Here is a 21,354-nt window from a genome sequence, read left to right as displayed (position 1 = left end):
TCATGGAGGAGTTTGATTCCCACCTGAAAAGCAATTTCTATATTTGGAGCTACAAAAAAAAGTTTTACTAGTTTTCAAATTCAAAACAGGGAATATAAATTCTATTTTTAAAAAGATAAAAAATTGGAGGCAGATCATTTTGTCTAGATAGCTCAAGGGTGGTTTGAGTATAGAGATAGTTTCTCTGCCCAAGGGTGACCTGATGTCACTCTCATTCCCTCATTTTAATATAGCTCACCTCCTATTGTATTAATCAATAAGAGTTGAAAGCCCTTCCTCTTCCAAAAGAACATATAAGCTGAGTCCATCCCCATGATTATCTTTGGTCTAAGAGAACAAACCAAATGACCATGATTAAATTTTCCAGAAACTTTGTATCATAGAACCTTTTTTTAATTGTCACACCTTTTATCCTAATATTCCCCCCCCCCTCAAATATTTCCTCCTCAATGACTCCCTATTTTCTATGGGATAAGATACAAAATCTTTAGCCTGCATTCAAGAACTTTTCTAATCTTATTCAATTTATCACTTCAGCCTTATCTCCTGCTACTCCTTGCCTTTAGCCAAACAGTCTTCTTATTGTTCCCAAAACAAACATTCCCTACAATTTCTTTTCTAGGATCTGTACTCTCCAATCATCTCTGTTCATCTTAATCCTATATTTCCTTTGAGTTGCACTCAAACTAAGAACACCATTTTTCTTTCCCTAAAAACTAGCTCATATTTTTCTTTTCTGAACTCTTTTAGCCCTTCAATGCAATTTATTAACCTTGCATTCATGGTTAATCTTTTCATCTGTATGTGTTGTGTTGCCTTACCTACACAGTAGGGGCAGAAACTGGTTTGGTTTCTTATCTCTATATTCTTTGTTGTTTCTAACTCCTGACCCTTACACATGGCAAACATGCAATTTAGCTGACTGAGTAAACAAATTTAAAATTGACCTATTGGGTCTATAGTCAAAGTCAGTAAAGTTAAAAGTTTCACAGAAAATTTATACATATCCTGAATTTATTTCATGGTCTATCTTCCTCCAGTTAATCTTTAGTTTAAAGAATTATCCCTATTGTTGCTGAAATACCCCCCCCAAACTGAAGAATAAAAGCATTGTTTGTTGTCTAGCATACCTTTCTGCTCATGAAGATGTAGATAATTGGATTATAGACAGTACTGGATTTGGCAAAAAGAGATGGTATGATAGCCACAGTTGGTGTGACCAGGCTGCCATAGCCATTTGCTACCAACAGACAGACCACTGCATAAGGCATCCAACAGAACAAGAATGTTGCTATCATTATAAAACACATTTTTGCCACTTTCTTTTCATATCTCAGGATTTTGATCACTTGGATGGTTTGAAGTTCTTCAACACAGCGAAGCTAGACAGAAACAAAAGAGAGAAAGTTGTAATAAAAATGAAAGATAATTGAAAGAAAATAATAACTTTCATTGGTATAGCATTAATTTATGTCTTACAAAGTCTCAGCACATCCATTATCTGATTTCATCTTTATAACAGTCATATAGAGGTGTTAAAAAAAAACTTTCTAAGTGATGCAATGGATAGAGTAATAAACCTGGAGTGAGAAAGATCTGAATTCAAATCCAGCCCCAGACACTAACTTGCTGTGTGACACTGAGCAAGTAACTTAACCTCTATCAACTTCAATTGCCCTTACTGTAAAATGCAAATAATAATAGTCCCCACTTCCCAGGGTTGTTGAAAGGATCAAATGAAATAATATTAGCAAAGCACTTTGCAAAACTTAAAGTGCTGTCTAAATGCTAGTTATTATTATAAGGCAAGTATTATGATCAATATTTTACAAAGGAATGAGGTAAGTTCAGAGAAGTTGAGCAGCTTGCCCATTGTCAAAAAGTTAGTAAGAGAGTTGAAATGCTAAAAGTGGTTTATTTTTAAAACTTATTTGTGCTTTTTCCTAATTGAAAAAAGGGTGATGAGGTAGTTTTCTCCTATATCAGAAAGATTATAGACTTTAAGTGGGAGAGAAGACTCTTGTTTTCTCATAAGGGAATTTTTCTAACTCCTTAGATGGGAATAATAAGAGTTATTTTTCAATTTCTTTGTTCATCTGAAAGGTTTTGAGATCTAGTGGTAAACTATACTGATAAATAAGGCAACTAGGTGGCACAGGGGATAGAGTGCCAGGCCTAGAATTAGGAAGACTCATCTTCCTGAGTTAAAATCTAGTTATCAGCTCTGTGACCTTAGGAAAGTCCTTTAACAATTTTTATTTTAGCTTCCTCATCTGTAAAATAAGCTGGAAAAGGAAATGACCAACCACTTCAGTATCCTTGCCGAGAAAATTCCAAATAAGGTCATGAAAGAGTCAGATACTGTTGCCAGAATATGTATCCAAATAAAGGTTTCAGAGGTTTGAGGAAAAGTGAAAGAATTCACCTAAAAGATTGACTCTTGGGGCAGCTAGGATAGAAATCGTCCCTGGAGACAAGAAGCTATGAATTCAAATCCAGCCTCAGACACTTGATATTTATTAGCTATGTGATGTCAGACAAGTTACTTAAACCCACTGCCTTGCAAAAGCTAAAAAAAAAAAAAAAAAAAAAAGGAAAAAGAAAAGGAGTAACTCCTTACTCAGAAGAATTTGGGAAAAAAGAAAAAAAATTTATGCATTTCTGTGGATAAGTAACAAGGAAATTGAACAGTATCATGGACTAATATTTCATAGGTGAGCCATTACAGTTCCCTAAGAAAGTTGCAATGCTAACAGAGAAATTAAGGACATTATTGCAATTGGGCTGATAACAGCATCTAGCAGTGATAAGACAAGAATATAGGTTGAATTTTGAGAAAGGGGTAAGGGAGGTGATAGTGATGCAGAGAATTATGAATATAGGAAATTTATAACTAGAAACAAATTCTGAAATCTTTTATGTTGTTAAATTTTGTTAGTTGTGGGAGACTGTTTGCTCCTGAGAGCCAACTGACCCCTATTGTTTCCTGTTAAATGTAAAATTTGTACCCTTTCCTTATTCCCCCTTCACCCAGCTTCTGGTTTAGCTTAGAGGGGCACCTTAGGACAGGAAGAACCAGTACATTGCTTGCCATTGGAGGATACCTGGTCCAGGTTTTAGACCACTACTGAAGCACCAACCCACTACAGAAGTGCATTTAAGAAGTGCAGCCCCTTCTGAGCAATCTGACTCGCTTGGATACTATCTGCAAGGATGTTTTCTCTCTTTCTGCCCTAGGTCATGTGCTCCCAAATGGGCCAGCCCCCATTGCTATGTGACCAGGGCTCGCTCTCTCTCTCTCTCTCTCTCCTCCTCCTCTCTCAGACTTCACCTAGCCTATCCTCAAGGTGCTTACTGCTTTTCTAAGAGTTTTAACCTGTCTATTTTATAATAATTTGTAATAAATCCTGAGCAGTTTTAAAAATCCCAGGGAGCATAAAAATTCCTTCATTTTTCAGTAACCTTAGATCTTCTATCTTTAATTGGTGACCCTCAAATCTCATTGATAATAATAGAAACTAATAAAGGAGTGTTTAACATAGATTGTGTTGCATGTCCTATACTCACATGTCCTAACTGGCATGTTCTAGTCAATTTAATGTCTTCATGTGGTATCTCTAGGGAGTAGGTGTTCGAAGACTGAGTTCCATTAGGCTATGGAAGAAACTTGCTTAATCTTTGCCAAGGGACAAAGTACTTCACTGAAGTTCATTTACCTCATCAGCAAGGTACTTTACTGAAGTTCATTCACCTCATCAATATGACTGAAAAATAACTGAATTAGTAAACCAGTAGAGTTTAAAGGAAAGTAGAACAGGGGAACTCTGGGCAGACAGATTTTGTCATCTTTTTTTTTTCTTTCTATATTAGAGACAAAAATTGTAATTCAGACATGTTATAATCTTTTTTTTTTCCTTCCAAACAAAACTCAATAAGCAAGGAATGTACTAGCAAACAGATAGTTAAAATAGTTAATCTTTTGAAACTGTTAAACCTTCTCTATTCTTTGTAATGACGCTCTACTTAATCTTCCATCTAAATTTGTTTCTCCACATAATTTCACCAGGTCCTCCTAGTAATCCATCATAAATTCTTTGAGGCTACCTTGTGTTAAAGTCTAACTCCCAGTCAAATTGATACTTTCGGTAAACATGTTATAAATTCTTAACCTTAATTTAAGAACATATGTTCTTAATCTATATTTCTATCTTAATCTTAATCCATATTAGTCTATAATTCTTTTTCAGACATGAGCAGGAACACAATCTTATATCATGCATCATCACTCCTTAGATCCTCCTGATAACTTCTTAACCCCTCCCCTAACTCTTCCCTACACAGGAGGTAGGCTACATTCTCTTTACTCTCTTTAAAAGTTCTGTTTCCTCTCCAAACCACTAAATTCAGTTGATCCAACTGACTGATCCAGCTGTTTACTTACAGCTGTATTCCTTTTCTTTATGTCACTTCGCTTCTCTTCTGCTACTCATGACTGCTGTTACTGCTGTTCCTTCTGTTCTTTAATTCCATTATTTCCATTAAAGCTCATTTTTTTTGCTGCCTTCTTAAAGAACTGTGAATTAACTTGTAATTTTGTTTTGCAGTAGTTTGTGAATTAAAATTTATGAATTTTTCTTACACTCTCTTAAGTCACAGAGCCTTGTGATTTCTAAACTGATAAAGAAACCTCCACCCATCCTTACAAGCCCCCTCCCTCTAGCAATTCTCCCTGCTACAAAAGAATTGGAGAAAAGAAACCAGTAATCATTGTTTATAATCTCTAACTGTTCCCTTGACTCTCAGAATGGTGGTATGATATTAAATAATCAGTATCTTTACTATGCCAATGCCAAAGATGAGTGATAGAAGCTCCCTGTAATGGGAACTAAGTTACCATTTCCCTAGACTTCAGTTTCCTTATCAGAAAAATAAAGGGTTTGGATTAGATGGTTACTTAAGTCTTTTTCCATATCTTTATAATTCCAAAGATTCTCACACAAAAGGAGTTTCAGGGGCACTTCATATTATTGATCCTACCAACATTTTACTTTTGTAAAACCAAAGATTTACATTTATATAGCAGTTGGAAGCTTGCTAATTATTTTACTTACTATAGTTATGTGAAATAAGCATTGCAAATATTATCTAAATTTGACAAAGAAGATTAGGATTCTAAGAGTTAAGTGACTTGTCCAGGATCACACATTTACTAAATATCTGATGGAGGATTTGAAAGCAGATTTCATGATTCTACATCTGGTATACCATAACACCATAATTCCAGAACCATATAGAATATATTATTTCATTGATTGGGGTAATTGTGCCTAATTGTAGAAACAAACACCTTACCAAGAACTCAGAACTGCCATTAGTGAAGCAAAGAGGATCCTTTATTGAAACTTCTTAAGAATGGGTGTCCCAAACAGAAAAGGGCACACCTTAGGGCATGAAATCATAGCCTTTTGTCTTCTTTCTAGAAACACAAGTCCCTCTTGAGTGGAATATTCCATCTTAAGAGTTAATATTCCTATTGAAGTCCTCTCAGGGTTGAAAATCATTAAAACAAAGACAGACTATTACCCTTGGACTATTCTTAGAAGGGGGAGAGAGGCCTTGCATCCCCTTCTGATTCTGTTAGGGAGTGAAACAGTGGAATACTTCCAGAAAAGAGACCTTGCAGTCTTAGTTAGCCACCTGTTTGATACTGGACTGTGAGAACAGTAGCCTGTCTTTTCTTATTTGATAGGTGCTAGTAGAGTCCCTTAGAAGACCTTGCATATTCAGACATTAACAGAAGGTCATTAGAAATCTTTTGATACCTTTGCCATCTGGATGGTGAGGTGATATTTTGATTCTTCTCTTTGTTGCTGGGTAGATTTTTCACGTAAAGATTGTAACTCTGAAAACCTTACCCAATCAGGTTGGAGGAAAGGGGGTATCATGCTAGGCAATATAATCTTGCTTAACTGTCACCTCGGGGCAGCTCCTTAATGTACACTACCTTTCCAAGACTTGGGGGTCCCCTTTTCTTGAGAAAAGCCAAAATAAACTTTCTTTTTGCTAAGACGAGTCTCTATATTTGTCAAAGGCCTATCCAAAGTACCCAATACTTTCCCCATGTGGGTCCTAAATCCTCATAACCTCCTCTTTCCCACAATTTGGGAATCAGGCCCTTAAGAGGTATAACACAGACATGTGAATCGGATACTTAGACTGGTGCCAGTTTATTTACTAATTCACTCATCATTCTAATTCTATTATCTCTTGCTTTCCTTTTGCAAGTTTATCTTTTTTCTCTATAGAGTTCCCAGCACTGTTCCCAGTAATATGCAAATTAACTTGATTTACATCCTGTAAGCCTACATTCCTCATATATGGCCTCTGATTCTACATTGCTCCACTTTACTTTTTTTTTCTTCTCCCTAGTAGTTTTTCTATAAGACATAGACTCTTTCCCTCAGTTTTCAAAACTAATGTAGAAATGAAACTAATCACTTATTACACTAACATCATGAAAAATCCAGCAGTTTGTGATCCTACTTCTGTTGATTTGCCTCTCTAATTCAAAAATGTATTTCAAGAACAGAAGTTCTGGTGGGAATGGGAGGTAGATTAGCATTGAAGGGGATCATCAGAAGGAAGATGGAGTTTGAAGAAAAGCAAATATCAGTTTGCCTGGATTGTAGTAAAGCAGAGGTGTCAAACACAACCTGCAGGAAGCAGTGAACCTTCAACGTTCCTGAGAGTATCCAAACCAGATTAAAATGATTTAGAAACTATTTAACAAAAAAAATAAAAATATAGTCAAATTAAACATTTTAAAATGAAGTCAACCTGTGACCTAAATGGTAGTTGTCCTTGAAGAAGACCATAACATCAAGAAGATGCTTGAGTTCTAATGAATCCTATTTTTAATTGAGTTTGGCAATAAATCATTAAAGGGAATGATGAATAATCTGCCTAGAATGCTTGACCTGAATTCTCTTTTCGACTCTGCTATTTACTAGCCATGTGAACCTGGGAAAGTCATTTAATCTTGGTGAGTCTCAATTTCTTCTGCTAAATGGGGAGATATTTGGTTTTCAGATGAAAAATACTTTTAATGATTGCATATTTTTACCTATAATAAATTGCTTATGGTCTTAGGGAGAGAGAAAGGGAGAAAGGAAGTGAGAAAATTTGGAACTCAAAATTAAAAAAAAATTAATGTTAAAAATTGTCTTTACCTATAATTTAATAAAAAACAAAATACTATTTAAATAAGAAAGAAAAGATATAAGATAACAATACACAAGTTTATGTTTATACTAAAATAAATAAATACAATTAGAACACTACCTAAAAAAATGTAAGTTTTTAAGTTTTGGAAATTGCCAATTATCATCAATTGGGTGAATGGGGAAGTGAATGAAGAAGTTGGAGCCCTGCTTTTCAGCTCTTAACTATTATCTTCAATTCTAAGAACCTGTACCATCATTAATATTGTACATTATAACTCTGCTTTCCAAATGCAACCTTTTCTTTTGACTAATCTAATAAATAATTCACCTGGGGGGCAGCTAGTGGCACAATGGGTAGAGCATGAGCTCTGGAGTCAGGAGCATGTGAGTTCAAATCCTGCCTTAGACACTTAATATTTACTTAGTTGTGTGCCCTTGGACAAATCACTTAACCTCCTTGCCTTGCAAAAAAAAATCCCTAATAATCCATCTAAAGATGGAGTATCAGTATTTCTTATACCTCAAAGCATAGAAGGAAAATTAATGCAACCTAGTCTCATTTTGTTATCTGGCCTTTATCCATCTAAGCTTCTTGTTTATTCTTTGTTGTTCAAACTACTTTACAGGAGAGATGTCCAATCTTATCAGCAAGTTTATTATCCTGGAATTATGTACACACTTTGGAAATGTCATCTTTACCACCCTGTAGGTTGAGCTTCTCCAGTATTTTTATTAAAAGAATATCCAAATAAAAAGTCACTTGATTCTTCCTCCATATGTAAAGGTGCTAACCCACAGGTATGGCTACCACCTTATAGCTGCTAAGTATCCTGGGAGCCTGAAGAGATCCCAGCCATATAGATGAACTGGCAACTCCTTATCTATTATCTATTACCTATCTGTGTTATCTATCCACTTATCTGTGGTTAACAATGAATGAGGAAATCCATTTGAAAAGGTTTTCCTGGGAGGAGTGTTCCCCAAATTTATAGTTATGCTTCTAGAGGCCAAGATATAAAATGGAACTCAAAAGAAGATAGAGTCGGGGAAGGGATAGTGTTTACATGATACTTCTAATGAGAATTTTCATGGAAAGTCTTTCTCTTCTACATAGATATCACTATTGCACAGAATTTCTATAGTAAACACTTTATAGTATATTTATTTAGGAAATGTGGGAAATTCCCAGCACCATTTCCAAATGATGTTCAGAACATTAAATTTTACTAGTTATCTAAAAATGTCAGTCCAAAAGCATTTATTAAGAATTTTCAATGTCAAAAATTATAAAAAAGATTCATGCCCTCAAGGAGCTTTCATACTTTTTTTCCAGGTTTTTTACAAGGCAATGGGGTTAAGTGGCTTATCCAAGGCCACACAGATAGGTAATTATTAAGTATCTGAGGCCGGATTTGAGCTCAGGTACCCCTGACTCCAGGGCTGGTGCTCTATCCACTGTACCACCTAGTCACCCCAGGAGCTTTCATTCTAACAGGGGAGAAAACATGCAAATAATTGCATCCATTAAAAAAATGCTACTTATACAGTGAAAATGGAAAGTAATTTCAGAGGGAAGGCACTAGTTTTAGGGGAAATGGAAAGGACTTCTTACAGAACCTGAGATTAAAGCTGAATCTTAAAGGAAGCCAAAAGTAAGGAGGGAAAACATTCGAGATTGAAGAGATAAGAAATGAAGAGCTTGTGTGTGAGACCTAGCAAAGCAGGCCAGTGTAGCTAGCCAGATGACGAGAATATGGGGAGGAGAAATGTGAAGGTAGAAAGAGTAAAACCTGGCAGCTAATTGGATATGTGTGGTGAGGAGTGAGGATGAAACTGGGCTGGTGTCTGGCCGACTAGAGGTAACCTAGACATAAACAAGAAAGTCAGGATGAGAGAAGGCTTAGTGGGGGAATGAGAACAAGCTCTGTTTTGAACATTTTGAATTTGAAATTCCTGAGACATCTCAATAGTACATGTGAACTGATGAAACCAATTAAGTCGAAGTTTGAGAACCAGCTCTGACACTAGCCTTGTACTCACAGATAAATAGCAACTTTTTGTAGCTACAGTTTTTACTTCTTTAAAACAGGGTTAACAATACTTTCATTACCTTCTCTATGGAGTTGTGAGAAAATTACATTGTAAACCAGAGAGTGCTATAATCATTGCTATTGATACTAATTATCTTCTAAAACTCTATCACAATATTTCATCATGGCATGAAAATGGCTAGGATAAGTTAGGAGACTGTAAACTGTTGGCCATCTAGTGACAGGATTTTTTTTTGTCATTGCTTCATGAAAAATTAAGTTTATATTTATATAGACATAGCTATATATTATCCTATGTACTTAAACATAGGATAATATATCTATATCCTCATATTATCTTCACAATAATGCTATGAGATATTTAGTACAAATATCATTTTCTCCATTTTACAGATAAAAAACTGAATTTCAAATAGCTTATTAAGTGACTGAGTCAGCACCTAAAGTTAGGTCTTCTAACAAATGCATCTTATATTATACTGTCAAGTTTTATTTAAAATACTCATGATACAAATATAAGGTCCATTTATCTCATAATCCCTTAATAGATATTTGGGAAGTATCAATTAGAATTTTTTAAATCAAGAAAATATAAGATTTTTAAATATACTTAGTATGATTAAATCTTTGTTGTCTGAATTTCTCTCTTTCTCTCTTCCTGTCTCTCTCTCTCTCTCACCCATATTCTAGACCCTTACTTTAGAGTAAGGTTTCTTCTAGGAGAAAATTCCCTAGATTCCCTGTATGATAAGACATTGCAATAATTATGTACCATAATAATAATTTTGGTAATGATAGGTTTGGGAATTTAGAGGTTCCAACTTTCCAACTCACCATTCGGATGGCATACAAAATGTGTCCATAGCAATAGGCCATGACACCAACAGGCAACACCAAGCAGCCAAGGAATAAAAAAAGCACAAAGGAAGAATCATTGGGGTCTTTGGATTTCCAGTCCACCGAGCAGCCTAGTCCATGGATTTCCAGAGTGTATCTATTCCAGCCTAGAAGAGGAGCTCCAGTCCATACCAATGAGTAAAGCCAGATGTAGGTTATAGCCCTCCAGGCCCAGGAAAAATTAATCACTTTGGCATGGACAATGCGATTGTAGCGTTCATAGGCAAGGACAGTGAGGGTCATGATAGAAACAATCCCTGAAAAAAAAGAGGAAATGGGAAAAACACAAAGAGGCCCAAGTTAATAATGGAAATTACATAGTCTTCAAAGAGAAATTCTTAGAGTATACAGAATAAATAGAAGTAAAAAAGAAAATGTGTTATATCTGACCACTCTCCCCTACTGTCCACCCTCTCCTCCATCACTCACATCCCCTCCTTCCCCCATCCCTCTTCTCTCCTTCTTATTCTAGATGTCTATACCCCATTGAGTAGATATGCTGTTTCCTCTCCTAGCCACCTCTGATGACAGCGAAGATTCCCTCATTCCCCCTTGCCTTGCCCCCATTCCATATCATTGAAATAGGTCATTGTAATAAAAAAATCTTATTATAGGAAATATCTTAGCCTATCCCACCTCTCCTCTTATTCCCATTGCATTTCACTTTTAGCCATTGACTCCATTTTTACAATATTATATCTTCAAATTCAGCTCCCTCCTGTGTTTCATCTACAAAAGCTCCGTCCATTTGCTCTATTAAATGAGAAGTTTCTTATGAGTGTTATCAGTATCATTTTTCTATGCAGGAATACATGTAGCTCATCATCATTAAATCCCTCATATTTTACCCTTCTCCTCCACTCTTTTTTTTTGGGGGGGGGTTGGATCTGATAAGTTTATTTTTTAAATTTAAAAAATTTTTAATTTAATATTTTTTCTCATTTTATACAAATGTTTTTTATACATTAATAAAATATTCTTGTTTAAAAGTAAATGAAATACCCCTCCCCCCCATAAATATAGACTTGTTTGAGCAATAAAGTAAAGGGGAGAGAAAAAATTAAAATTAAAAAAAATAATAGTAATAATTGCAGGTATGGCCAGGTGGCACAATGGACAGAGCACCAGTCCTGAATCCATGAGCACCTGAGCCCACACCTGGCCCCATACACTCAACAATCACCCAGTTGTGTGGCATGCAAGCCACCTGAACCCCACTGCCCTGCAAAAACAAAAAGGAAAAAAGACCCAAAATAAAATAAAATAGTAATAATAGTAGGGGTGGCTGGGTGGCTGACAGAGCATCAGCCCCTGAGTCAGGAGCACCCCAGTCCAAATATGGCCTCAAGACAACCAACGATCACCCCGCTATGCGGCCCTAGGCAGGCCACCCAGCCCCATTTGCCCTGCACCACCCCAAAATAATAATAATAAAAAATGTGCTTCAGTCTGTGTTCCAACACCACCAACTCTGTCACAGTTGGATCACATTCTTTATGATAAGTCCATCATATAAGTTACTTTCATATTTTTTCCACAGTTGTAATTGCTGATCGCAACTCCCTCCTTTTGTATTTCTCCACTACCATGTACTATATTTTCTTTCTCCTTTCACTCTGATTCTGCTGTAGGGTAGCTGAGTGGCAAAGCAGACAGATCCTTAGCTCTGGGGCCAAGAGGCCCTGAGCACCCATACCACCCCTTAGGCTCAGCATCCACCTGGCCCTATGGTCCCGGACAGGCCATCCAATCCCAGCCCCTTGAAAGAAGTAGAAAAGAAAATGTTATATCTGACCACTCTCCCCCTGGTCCATCCTCTCCTTCTTCATTCACATCCCCACCCCTTCCCCTTGTCTCCCCCCCCTCCTTTTTACTCCAGATGTCTATACCCCATTGAGTATATATGCTGTTTCCTTTCCTAGCCACCTCTGATGACAGCGAAGATTCCCTCATTCCCCCTATTCCATATCATTGCAATAGCTCATTGTAATAAAGAAAAATCTTATTATATGAAATATCTTGGCCTATTCCCCCTCTCCCTTTTCTTTCTCCCATTACATTTCCCTTTTTTTTATTGACTCCATTTTTACACCATATTTTATCTTCAAATTCGGCTTTCTCCTGTGCTTCAACTATAAAAGCTCCCTCTACCTGCTCTATTAACTGAGAAGGTTCATATGAGTATTATCAGTGTCATTTTTCTATACAGGAATACATGCAGTTCATCATCAAGTCCTTCATATTTTCCTCCCTCTCCTCCAATCTCCATGCTTCACCTGAGTCCTGTATCTGATGATCAAACCTTCTGTTCAGCTCTGGCCATTCCAACAGGAACATTTGAAATTCCCCTGATTCATTGAAAGTCCATCTTTTTCCCTGGAAGAGGACATTCAGCCTTGCTAGGTAGTTAATCCTTGGCTGCTTCTAAGCTCTTTTGCCTTACGGTATATTATATTCCAAGCCCTATGAGCTTCCAATGTAATTGCTGCTAAGTCCTGTGTGATCCTGACTGCAGTTCCACCATATTTGAACTGTGTCCTTCTGGCTGCTTGTAATATTTTCTCTTTGACCTGGTAGTTCTGGAATTTGGTTATAATATTCTTTTGGGATGGTTTTTTGGGATTTCTTTCTTGGAGGGACTGGTGGATTCTGTCAATTTCTATTTTGCCCTCTGCTTCTAGAATATCAGGGCAATTTTCCTGTAGTAATTCTTTGAAAATGATGTCAAGGCTCTTTTCCTGATCATGACTTTCAGGTATTCCAATAATTTTTAAATTATCTTTCCTAAGTATGTTTTCCATATCAGTTGTTTTTTCAATGAGATGTTTCACATTTTCTTCTAATTTTTCATTTTTTTGGTTTTGAAGTATTGATTCCTGGTTTCTCTTAAATTCATCAATCTCCCTGAGTTCTATTCTTTGTCTGAATCCTCAGAGTTTTCTTATCTCTTTTTTCCATCTGGCCAATTTTGCTTTTTAAAGCATTCTTCTCCTCAATAACTTTTTGAACTGTTTTATCCATTTGACCTAAGCTGGTTTTTAGCATGCTATTTTCTTCAGCATTTTTTTGGATTTCCTTGACTAAGCTGCTGACTTCATTTTCATGTTTTTTCTGCATCTCTCTCCTTTCTTTTCCCAGTTTTTCTTCCAACTCCCTCAATTGATTTTCAAAGTCTTTTTTGAGCTCTGTCATAGCCTGATCCCAATTTCTGTTTTTCTTGGAGTCTTTAGATGTAGGAGCTTGTGCTTCCTCATCTTCAGACTGAGTATTTTGATCCTTCTTGGGCTTATATGCAAAATATTTCTCAATGGTGTTCCTCTTTTATCTCTGCTTGCTCATTTTCCCAGCCTGAACCTATTTTGGGGGTTCTTCCTGAGCTTTTGGGACACTCCCACAAGGGTCTCAGTGTGTGAGGCTCTGTCGTCCCTCCTGGTCTATGAATGACCATATGCGCCCCACTCTGCCATGGGACTGAGGTGGAGGGGCCCCCTGCTGTTCTATGGGGGCCCTAGACTGCGATCAGGATCTGAATGTGGTCAGAGCCCCAGATTCCTGTTCCAGGGGCAGAGGATAGAGCTCTGCAATCTCTCTTCACTCCCCTCCCTAGGTTCAATGGGCTCATGCCCTGGGGGCTCCTGCTTAAGGGCTCAGCCTGCTTCTGTTCTGGGATCTAGGCTGCTGAAAGACCACTTGCTCTCTGTGTGCCCTGAGGGCTGGGTTTTTCTTCTATCTCCCTCACTTGATTTTCAAAATCTTTTTTGAGCTCTGTCATAGTCTGAACCCAATTTCCATTTTTCTTGCAGTCTTTAAATGCAGGAGCTTGTACTTCCTCATCTTCTGATTGAGTATTTTAATCCTTTTTGGGATCATAGACAATGTATTTCTCAATGGTGTTCCTCTTTTTTTCTCTATTTACACATTTCTCCAGCCTGCACCTGGTTTTGAGGTGCTTCCTGAGCTTTTGAGTATTATTGGGACACAACCCCCCACAAGGATCTCTGTGTGTGAGACTCTGTCTTCCCCCTTGGTCTGTGAATAATCACAAGAACATCTCTCTGCTACAGGGCTGAGGTGGGGGGGGGGGCGCTGCTGTTCTATGAGGCTCCTAGACTGTGATAAGGATCTGAATTGATCAGAGCCCAAGAATCCTGTTCTAAGTACAGAGGACAGACCTCTGAAGTCTCTTTCCATTCCCCTACCTTCAGTGGCCTTAACACTCAAGACTCAGTTGTCTAGGGGCTCCTCCTTACTGGTTCTTGCCTGCTTCTGTTTCCTGGATCTGGGTTGCTGCCCCTAACCCCATGGAGTGGGACCTTTCCATGATTTTCCAGGTTACCTTGGGCTGGAGAACTGCCTTACTGGATCCCTCTGTGGATTCTGTCTCTTGAAAATTTAGAGTCCTTATTTTATGAGTTTTGAAATATTAGAGAGCACCAAAGAGAGGCTCTTCTTCTGTCACCATCTTGGCTATGCCCTGGGAAAACACTTCTAAAAGGCTTTTATACTTATAATAATTATGGACATATATGCAGGTTAATTGTGGAAATGATATAGAAGGATTTACATGAAGAAATCCTAGTTCCAGAATTTCTCATTATCACCTCATATGAAGACTCAGGATGTTATCCTTCTGAGACTTATCTAACCCAGATTCTCACCTTCAAGGCTTATTTTTGTAGGTCAATAGGTATATAAATTATTATATATGTTTATATAATTTCCTATTTAGGAAACTTGTTTTTGCATAGAGGATGTGAATATAGAACATCTTTCTTTTCTGAGGAACATTTAAACAGGAGACTATCTCAGCTTTCACTGAAATAGGGGCTGATAGCAGGTGTTTCAGTTTTAAGACATCATCTAGAAGCCTCATCATATCTGGATGAAGGGCAGAGACTGGGGAACCAATACTATGAGGTTAGATGCATCTGTTTGATCCCATCTTCCTTCCTTTTTCCTTTCTCACTAATGGCTTTCCTTTCCCCAAAAATTCCGATCCCAATTCAAAAAGAAATCACCAAACTGATGATCCCTAGGGCCTAGTCTTTTTGGCCAAATGTGGAGTTTAAAATGTCCTTGGAAATGCTCTTCTGGTAGAGCTGAAAAGTCAAGGAGTTATAGTATGTTAATTGTTGGTATGAAACTATGAAATAAGTTAAGGAATCAGGTAAGAAGTCATTTCCACAGATAAAATTAAAGAGGCTTCAAGAAATCTAAACTAAGAGAGGAGTTCAAATATATATAAATGTGTGTGTGTGTGTGTGTGTGTGTTTGTGTGTGTGTGTGTGTACAGGTTGATCTTTTAAAATATTTTTGAATGAATGAACCAGTGTGGGCTTCCTTCTAGTCCAACCATTAAAGCTATGCAGCAATGTGACAAACCCAGTGAACAAAGGGACAACCATCCCTACATCCTGCCAATCAACTGGTACCCTCAAGGAAGACCAGCCAGGCTAACTGAAGCAGTAGGGCTCCCTGAAGGAGAGACGGGAGACGGGAGACAGAGCGTACCAAGAGAGTAACACCACCACCACATTGACTGCCATCTCTCTTTATATCCTAATGGAAACAAACCAAGAGCCTTAGAAACAGAGCTCTCCTCCCCTCCCTGAGCCCTTCCTACTGCATATCTTCTCTGGATCTGTTTCCAACCTGGCCCTCTCATTCATCATTGAGAGGAAAAATGATTGTGGAAAAGGAATCCGTCTATTACCTCCATTTACAAATGCTGGCCAACTACCACCATTACTACTGAAAATGCAGATCATAGTAAATAATTACTAGGTCTATGTCTGAGACAAACTGATGTGCCCAGGATCATTCAACTAGTAACCTCATTATTGAGTATAGTTGAGTATTCAGTGGTATAATTGCAAGAAAATTTGTTAAAACATTGTCTGTAGCTTATTAGTTTAATTTCATTTACATTTATCAACATTAAGTTTTCCATCCGAGAACAAAAAATTAGTGTGATTGAACACACCTGCCTTACAAATTAGCATTTATTTCTCATGTGTAGGAAGTTAAGGAAAAAGGCTCTTAAGATTAGAGGAAAGAGAAAATGCAGTTTCACCTTTAGTGTTTTATTCTTGTTTTTCTTTTTTAATAAAAAAATAGAATTTTGAAAAGCAGAAGGTATCAAACTATTGAAAATGGTGACAAAATTATCCATTATGGTTAGTTACCATAAGTCTATTAAGATGAGTCTGTTTTTCATTCCTTATGCTATTATAGATAAACTCTTTTGAACCAACCTCATTTTGTCATACTCACATATATGGATTTGGTCTGTATTACCTTAGCCAAAGTACATGTCAGCCCCTACCAAAATATTTTCTAGGTCTAAATAACCTGAGATAATTTTATTTTTAAAATTACAATATGAAATATGTGGCACACTTTAATTATTTTCTTCCTTTTTTCCTTCCTTCCTTTCTACCATTCATACCCACATAATCTTGGGCAATGAGGATGGGCTAGATTAGGTAGGTTGTTTCCAGCTCTAGTCTTAAGATCCTATGATTTTAGGGCTAAATCAATTGCATGTTTTTGTATTATTTTAAAATAAATCCTTGAGCTAATATTGAACCTACTCCTTCAGGTATGGGCTGATATATACATATATCTTGTATGTATACTGGTTGAGCCATATCTTTTTACCATTCCCATAGGTTTCAAAGATGTTTATCCATATCCTTAAATATTTTTAAGGGACAAGTTGATGCCCTTGGCATTTCTGATAATATTTATTATGTCAATCAACAGCATAGTAGTTTGAATGCCCATATGTCTAGATCTTGGTTATGTACAATGGGAGTTACAGGAGGCACAGGACATGGTCTTTGTCTTCAAGGGAGCTTCCACTCAGAAATAAATGGCTAGTACACAAGGTACAAATAAAAAATAATACGTGAAAGAATATAACAACACTGTGTGGGGTGAGGTACTTTAGGGTAGAAATACACTTTGAAGGATATATCCTAGAGGAAGGGGGACCTGGGATGAACCTTGGAGATTGTTTATGATTTTGATAGGTAGAAAGGAAAACTGAGAACATGCAAAATTTGAGTTGCAAGAAAGCAAAAGCTAAAAAACAGAACTTGAAACCTAGGGTTAACCTGTAGCTTTGAAGAGTGCCACTGGCCCTGGAAAGGAGTAGCCTTTCTGCCCTCCTAGTTGAAGGACTCTCCAAAATTGAACATACTATGAATAAAGTGAATTTGGATGTTTGAGAAGCATAATGACCATACTGAAAAAAGATAATAGTTGCATTGTACTCTGCCTTACTCAATCACAGCTGGACTTAGCTCTAGGTACCCCATTAGGGAAGATACTAAAATTCAGAGAACATTCCAGGGGAGGATAACTATTGTTATTGAGGGACTGAAGATGACACCATATAAGGATCAATTGAAGAAATTGTGAATGTTTAGTTTGAAGAAGATCAGCCATATAGAAAAGGGACTAGATTTCTTCTGCTTAATTCAATGTTGAAAAACTCAAGGAGAGTGGTAAAAGTTGCAGGAAGAAAGATATTAGCTCCAAGAGAGGAAAACATTTGAAACAAAGCTGGGCAAAAGTGCTATGGACTGCTTCAGGAAGGAGTGAGATCTCGCAATATTGTGGATGGAAATCTCTGTCAGGTATGAATCGGACTAGATGGTCCATGATGTTCCTTCCCATCCTAAGATTTCATGCACAAATTTCTTGATTTTTATCTCCCATTTTTTAAAAGATTTATCAAGTCAGTCATATTAGGCACTATATATATATATATATATATATATATATATATATATATATATATATATATATATATATATATGGAGAGAGAGATGCATATATATATCACTGCAAGAATAAGGAAGACCTACACTGCTACAGGGAGTTCTCAATACTAATGAAATTACAGGTCTATTCCCTCCTATCCCTCATCACATCAGCTGGATAAAGACTGTAGCAACAACAGAGGTCAAAGAATAATTGATAATAACATTAATTGATAAGAGATCTGTTGAAGGGATTCTTGTTTTGGTATGGGTTGAACAACCAACAAATTTGGGAATTGGAAGGAACCACAATGTCCTTTCAATATAGTACATATTAAAAAATAATCCCAAATCTAGAAAAATCTAACATGAGATCATCCAATCTCTATTTGAAGATCTCTAAGAGGAGGAACACATCACCTCTTGAGAATTCCATTCCACTTTTGAACATCTCTAATTTTTAGAAAGTTCTTCCTTACATCAAATCTAAATTTGTCTCTTTGTAACTTTTGTTCATTGCTAATGATTCTTTCCTGTGAGGTCAAAAAGAAAAAATTAAATCCTTCTTCCATTTGACAATCTTTCAAAAATTTAAATATAAGCTACTTTCTGCTCTACCTCATCATCTTTACTTCTGTTCTCTAGGATAAATAACTTCAGTTTCATAAAGTCATCTTCATAGGACATGGAGCACTGGATACTGGGTCAAGAATGCTTCCTCAGAAACTTACTAGCTGTGGTCACCTCATGCAAATAATTTAATCTTTCTGAATTTCAGTTTTCTCATCTGCAAAATAGAATTTATGGCCTCTCAGGTCTCTTTCAGCTCTAAATTCATCCTCTTATGACCCTATGGTTGCTTCATGTTCATTGTCCCCCAGGACACTTTTACTGATGACATTCTATGAACAAGTAAGTATTTTACAATCCTTGGACTGTTAGACACTTGGTTATTTATAAAATTAATTTGTTCATAAATTATCACTTGGAATATATTCAAAGTTAAAAATTCTGTAATTCCCATTTTTACTGTGAAGCACTTAGCACTGAAAATTAAGATTATAACAACCTAGTAATTCTAGACCATTTTTAGTTCAATATAGAATCAGAAATGCACATAGTAATCACCTTAATTAAAATTACACACTCATTTTATAATTTACACAGAGGAGGGTCATAAGAATTATCCCATATATTTTCCACTAAGCATTTTGTCCAGGAAGATAATGAATGCAAATGCTTATCTTCACATGATTATTGGGGGATTGTATGTGCTTTTGATTTAACTTGCTGATAATTATGGCCACAGTACTATTCCAGTGTACTAAATATGAAATTTCCTATATCATTATGTTTATTCTTATGGAATGTATGAATTACAGATTTGAATTTGAAGAAACTTCAGAGATCATATAGTCTAGTCTCCTTATGTAACAGGTAAAGAAACTGAGACTCAGGGAAGATATTTTACTTGCATCAAAACAAACCATTATATGATAGAGGTAGGATTGAATCCTGATCTGCTGACTCCAGAGTCAATGCTCTTTCCATTATACTACTCATACCATTGAGGGGTATTTGGTGAAAGAAAGCATAATGTAGTGAAAAGATCCCTATACTTGGGACTTAGAAAACCTGGGTTCAAGTCCTGATTCTAACATTTACTAGCCATATGTCCTTGAACAAGATAGTTGATCCTCATCAGTAAAGGAAAGAAAGAAATAAACATTTATTAATCATCTGTGACATGCTAGGTATCCATTTTATAAGTAATATGACATTTAAACTTTATAACAACCCTGAGAAATAATGCTATTATTTTCTCATTTACAGTTGGGAGAAGTGAAGCAGATAGAGATTAATTGACCTGCCCAGGTGATACAACTAATACATATCCAAACTTGATTTGAACTCACACTTTTCTGATTCCAATTCTAGCACTCAATTCACTTCTTCACCTAACTGTAAAATGAAGATAACCAATAACCATGCCTTCTTCATAACTCAATTGTAAAGATTAAATGAGATGATGTGCTTTACAAATAGAATTTAGAGCATCATATAAATATAAGTAATAATTATAAGGACAGTGATCTGAAACAGAATTGCCTTGGTTAGTATTTGGGATTAAAGGGACATGGGCTGAAGAAAAAATTGGTAATAGAGTCTTACATATTCATAATAAGGCAACCAAAAATAAACTAGACTTTATTTTGCTCTTTTCTCAAGGAATATTCATTTCCCCTTCATCCCGCTAGATGGCAATATTGAATAATTTACCTTCAATAAAATGATACCGTGGTCTCAGCAGCATATCCAAAAGAATTTGACCACAGAACATTTATTTATAGGTTGAAAATACACAGATGCAACTAAAAAAATGTTGGCCTTGTGGGGTTAGAGTGTGCAAATATTTTCATTATATAGGAAATTCCATATTTAGTATTCTAAAGATGAAGATGCCATTTATGCTTTCTCATGAAATCCCAAATCACATTGTACAGAATATACCAGGATTCTATAGAACATAGCTTGGATTAGAGTTAATAGGGAAGATTTCTAGTAATCCTTGGATGATCAGGCTCTTGGGAAATATGAAGAGAAATTATCCTGAGGACAATAGAAACATTTCATTTGAAACTTTTGGGTTTAACCATTGAATGGGAAGTAGGAAAATAGATTAGGAAACCCACTTGACACCTGCACTTCCCATCCATACCAGCGAGCACCAAGTTATGTTCACACAGGCCTTTGAGAACTGCCAAATAGTTTTACCTTTAGCAAACATACATCTGATTAAAGGGCCTAGATACTTAAATTTCTCCCTGTAGTGGTGCCACCAAGGCAACGATTTGTTAATTTTTAATTTTTATGAATTCAAAATTTAAAGAATAAGAAACCTGAATTGAAAAAGTAGTGTGGATTTTATAATTTGCTTCATCTCTGAAAAGTCAGGTCATTTTGCAGTTTCTGAGTAAATAATAAACTTGCTTGACTTGCTTATAGAGCAAAAACATACTTCCTTAGACTAGATTGGAGAAACTCTTAAATAATTGAAAAAATCTTCACATATTTTTCATATCTATAATGTATTTTAAGAAATGCAGATGTATTATACTTAGGTATATGCTGTCATTGGAGTTAGGCTAAATTAAGTGAGATCAAATCAGTTCTGAATATGATGGGGAAGGAAGCATAGCATGGTGGATGGGGGCTAATAAAGTATCTGACAAGTGTCTCGCAAATCTAATCAAAAGAACTTCAGTGAATGATGGGGGAAGAGAAATACTACTTACATATATCTCCAAAGTTAGATATCATAGAGAATTGCTAAATTAAGAAAGAATAGCAAGTACTACATTCCAAACTTATCAGGAAATCAACTCCAAGAAAGCAGTCATTAATAAAATAGTT

At 36.3% G+C, this 21,354-nt stretch overlaps 1 protein-coding gene across 2 annotated transcripts in view; it reads right to left on the bottom strand.

Annotated features, from left to right (window-relative positions):
- Window positions 1-21,354, bottom strand: part of OPN3 (opsin 3) — a 61,018-nt gene that overhangs the window by 3,292 nt on the left and 36,372 nt on the right. For both annotated transcript variants that reach the window (XM_074222915.1, XM_074222914.1), the window contains exons 2-3: window positions 10,109-10,428; window positions 1,131-1,382 (exon numbers count right to left, since the gene is read on the bottom strand). In XM_074222915.1, the coding sequence (XP_074079016.1) occupies window positions 1,131-1,382; window positions 10,109-10,428 (572 nt within the window). The remainder of the gene's footprint in view (window positions 1-1,130; window positions 1,383-10,108; window positions 10,429-21,354) is intronic.

Source organism: Macrotis lagotis, chromosome 2 (genome assembly GCF_037893015.1).
Source record: "Macrotis lagotis isolate mMagLag1 chromosome 2, bilby.v1.9.chrom.fasta, whole genome shotgun sequence".
Taxonomy (NCBI): Eukaryota; Metazoa; Chordata; class Mammalia; order Peramelemorphia; family Peramelidae; genus Macrotis; species Macrotis lagotis.
Note: the sequence above shows the minus strand (reverse complement) of the source record. Positions and strands in the feature narration are given on the sequence as shown.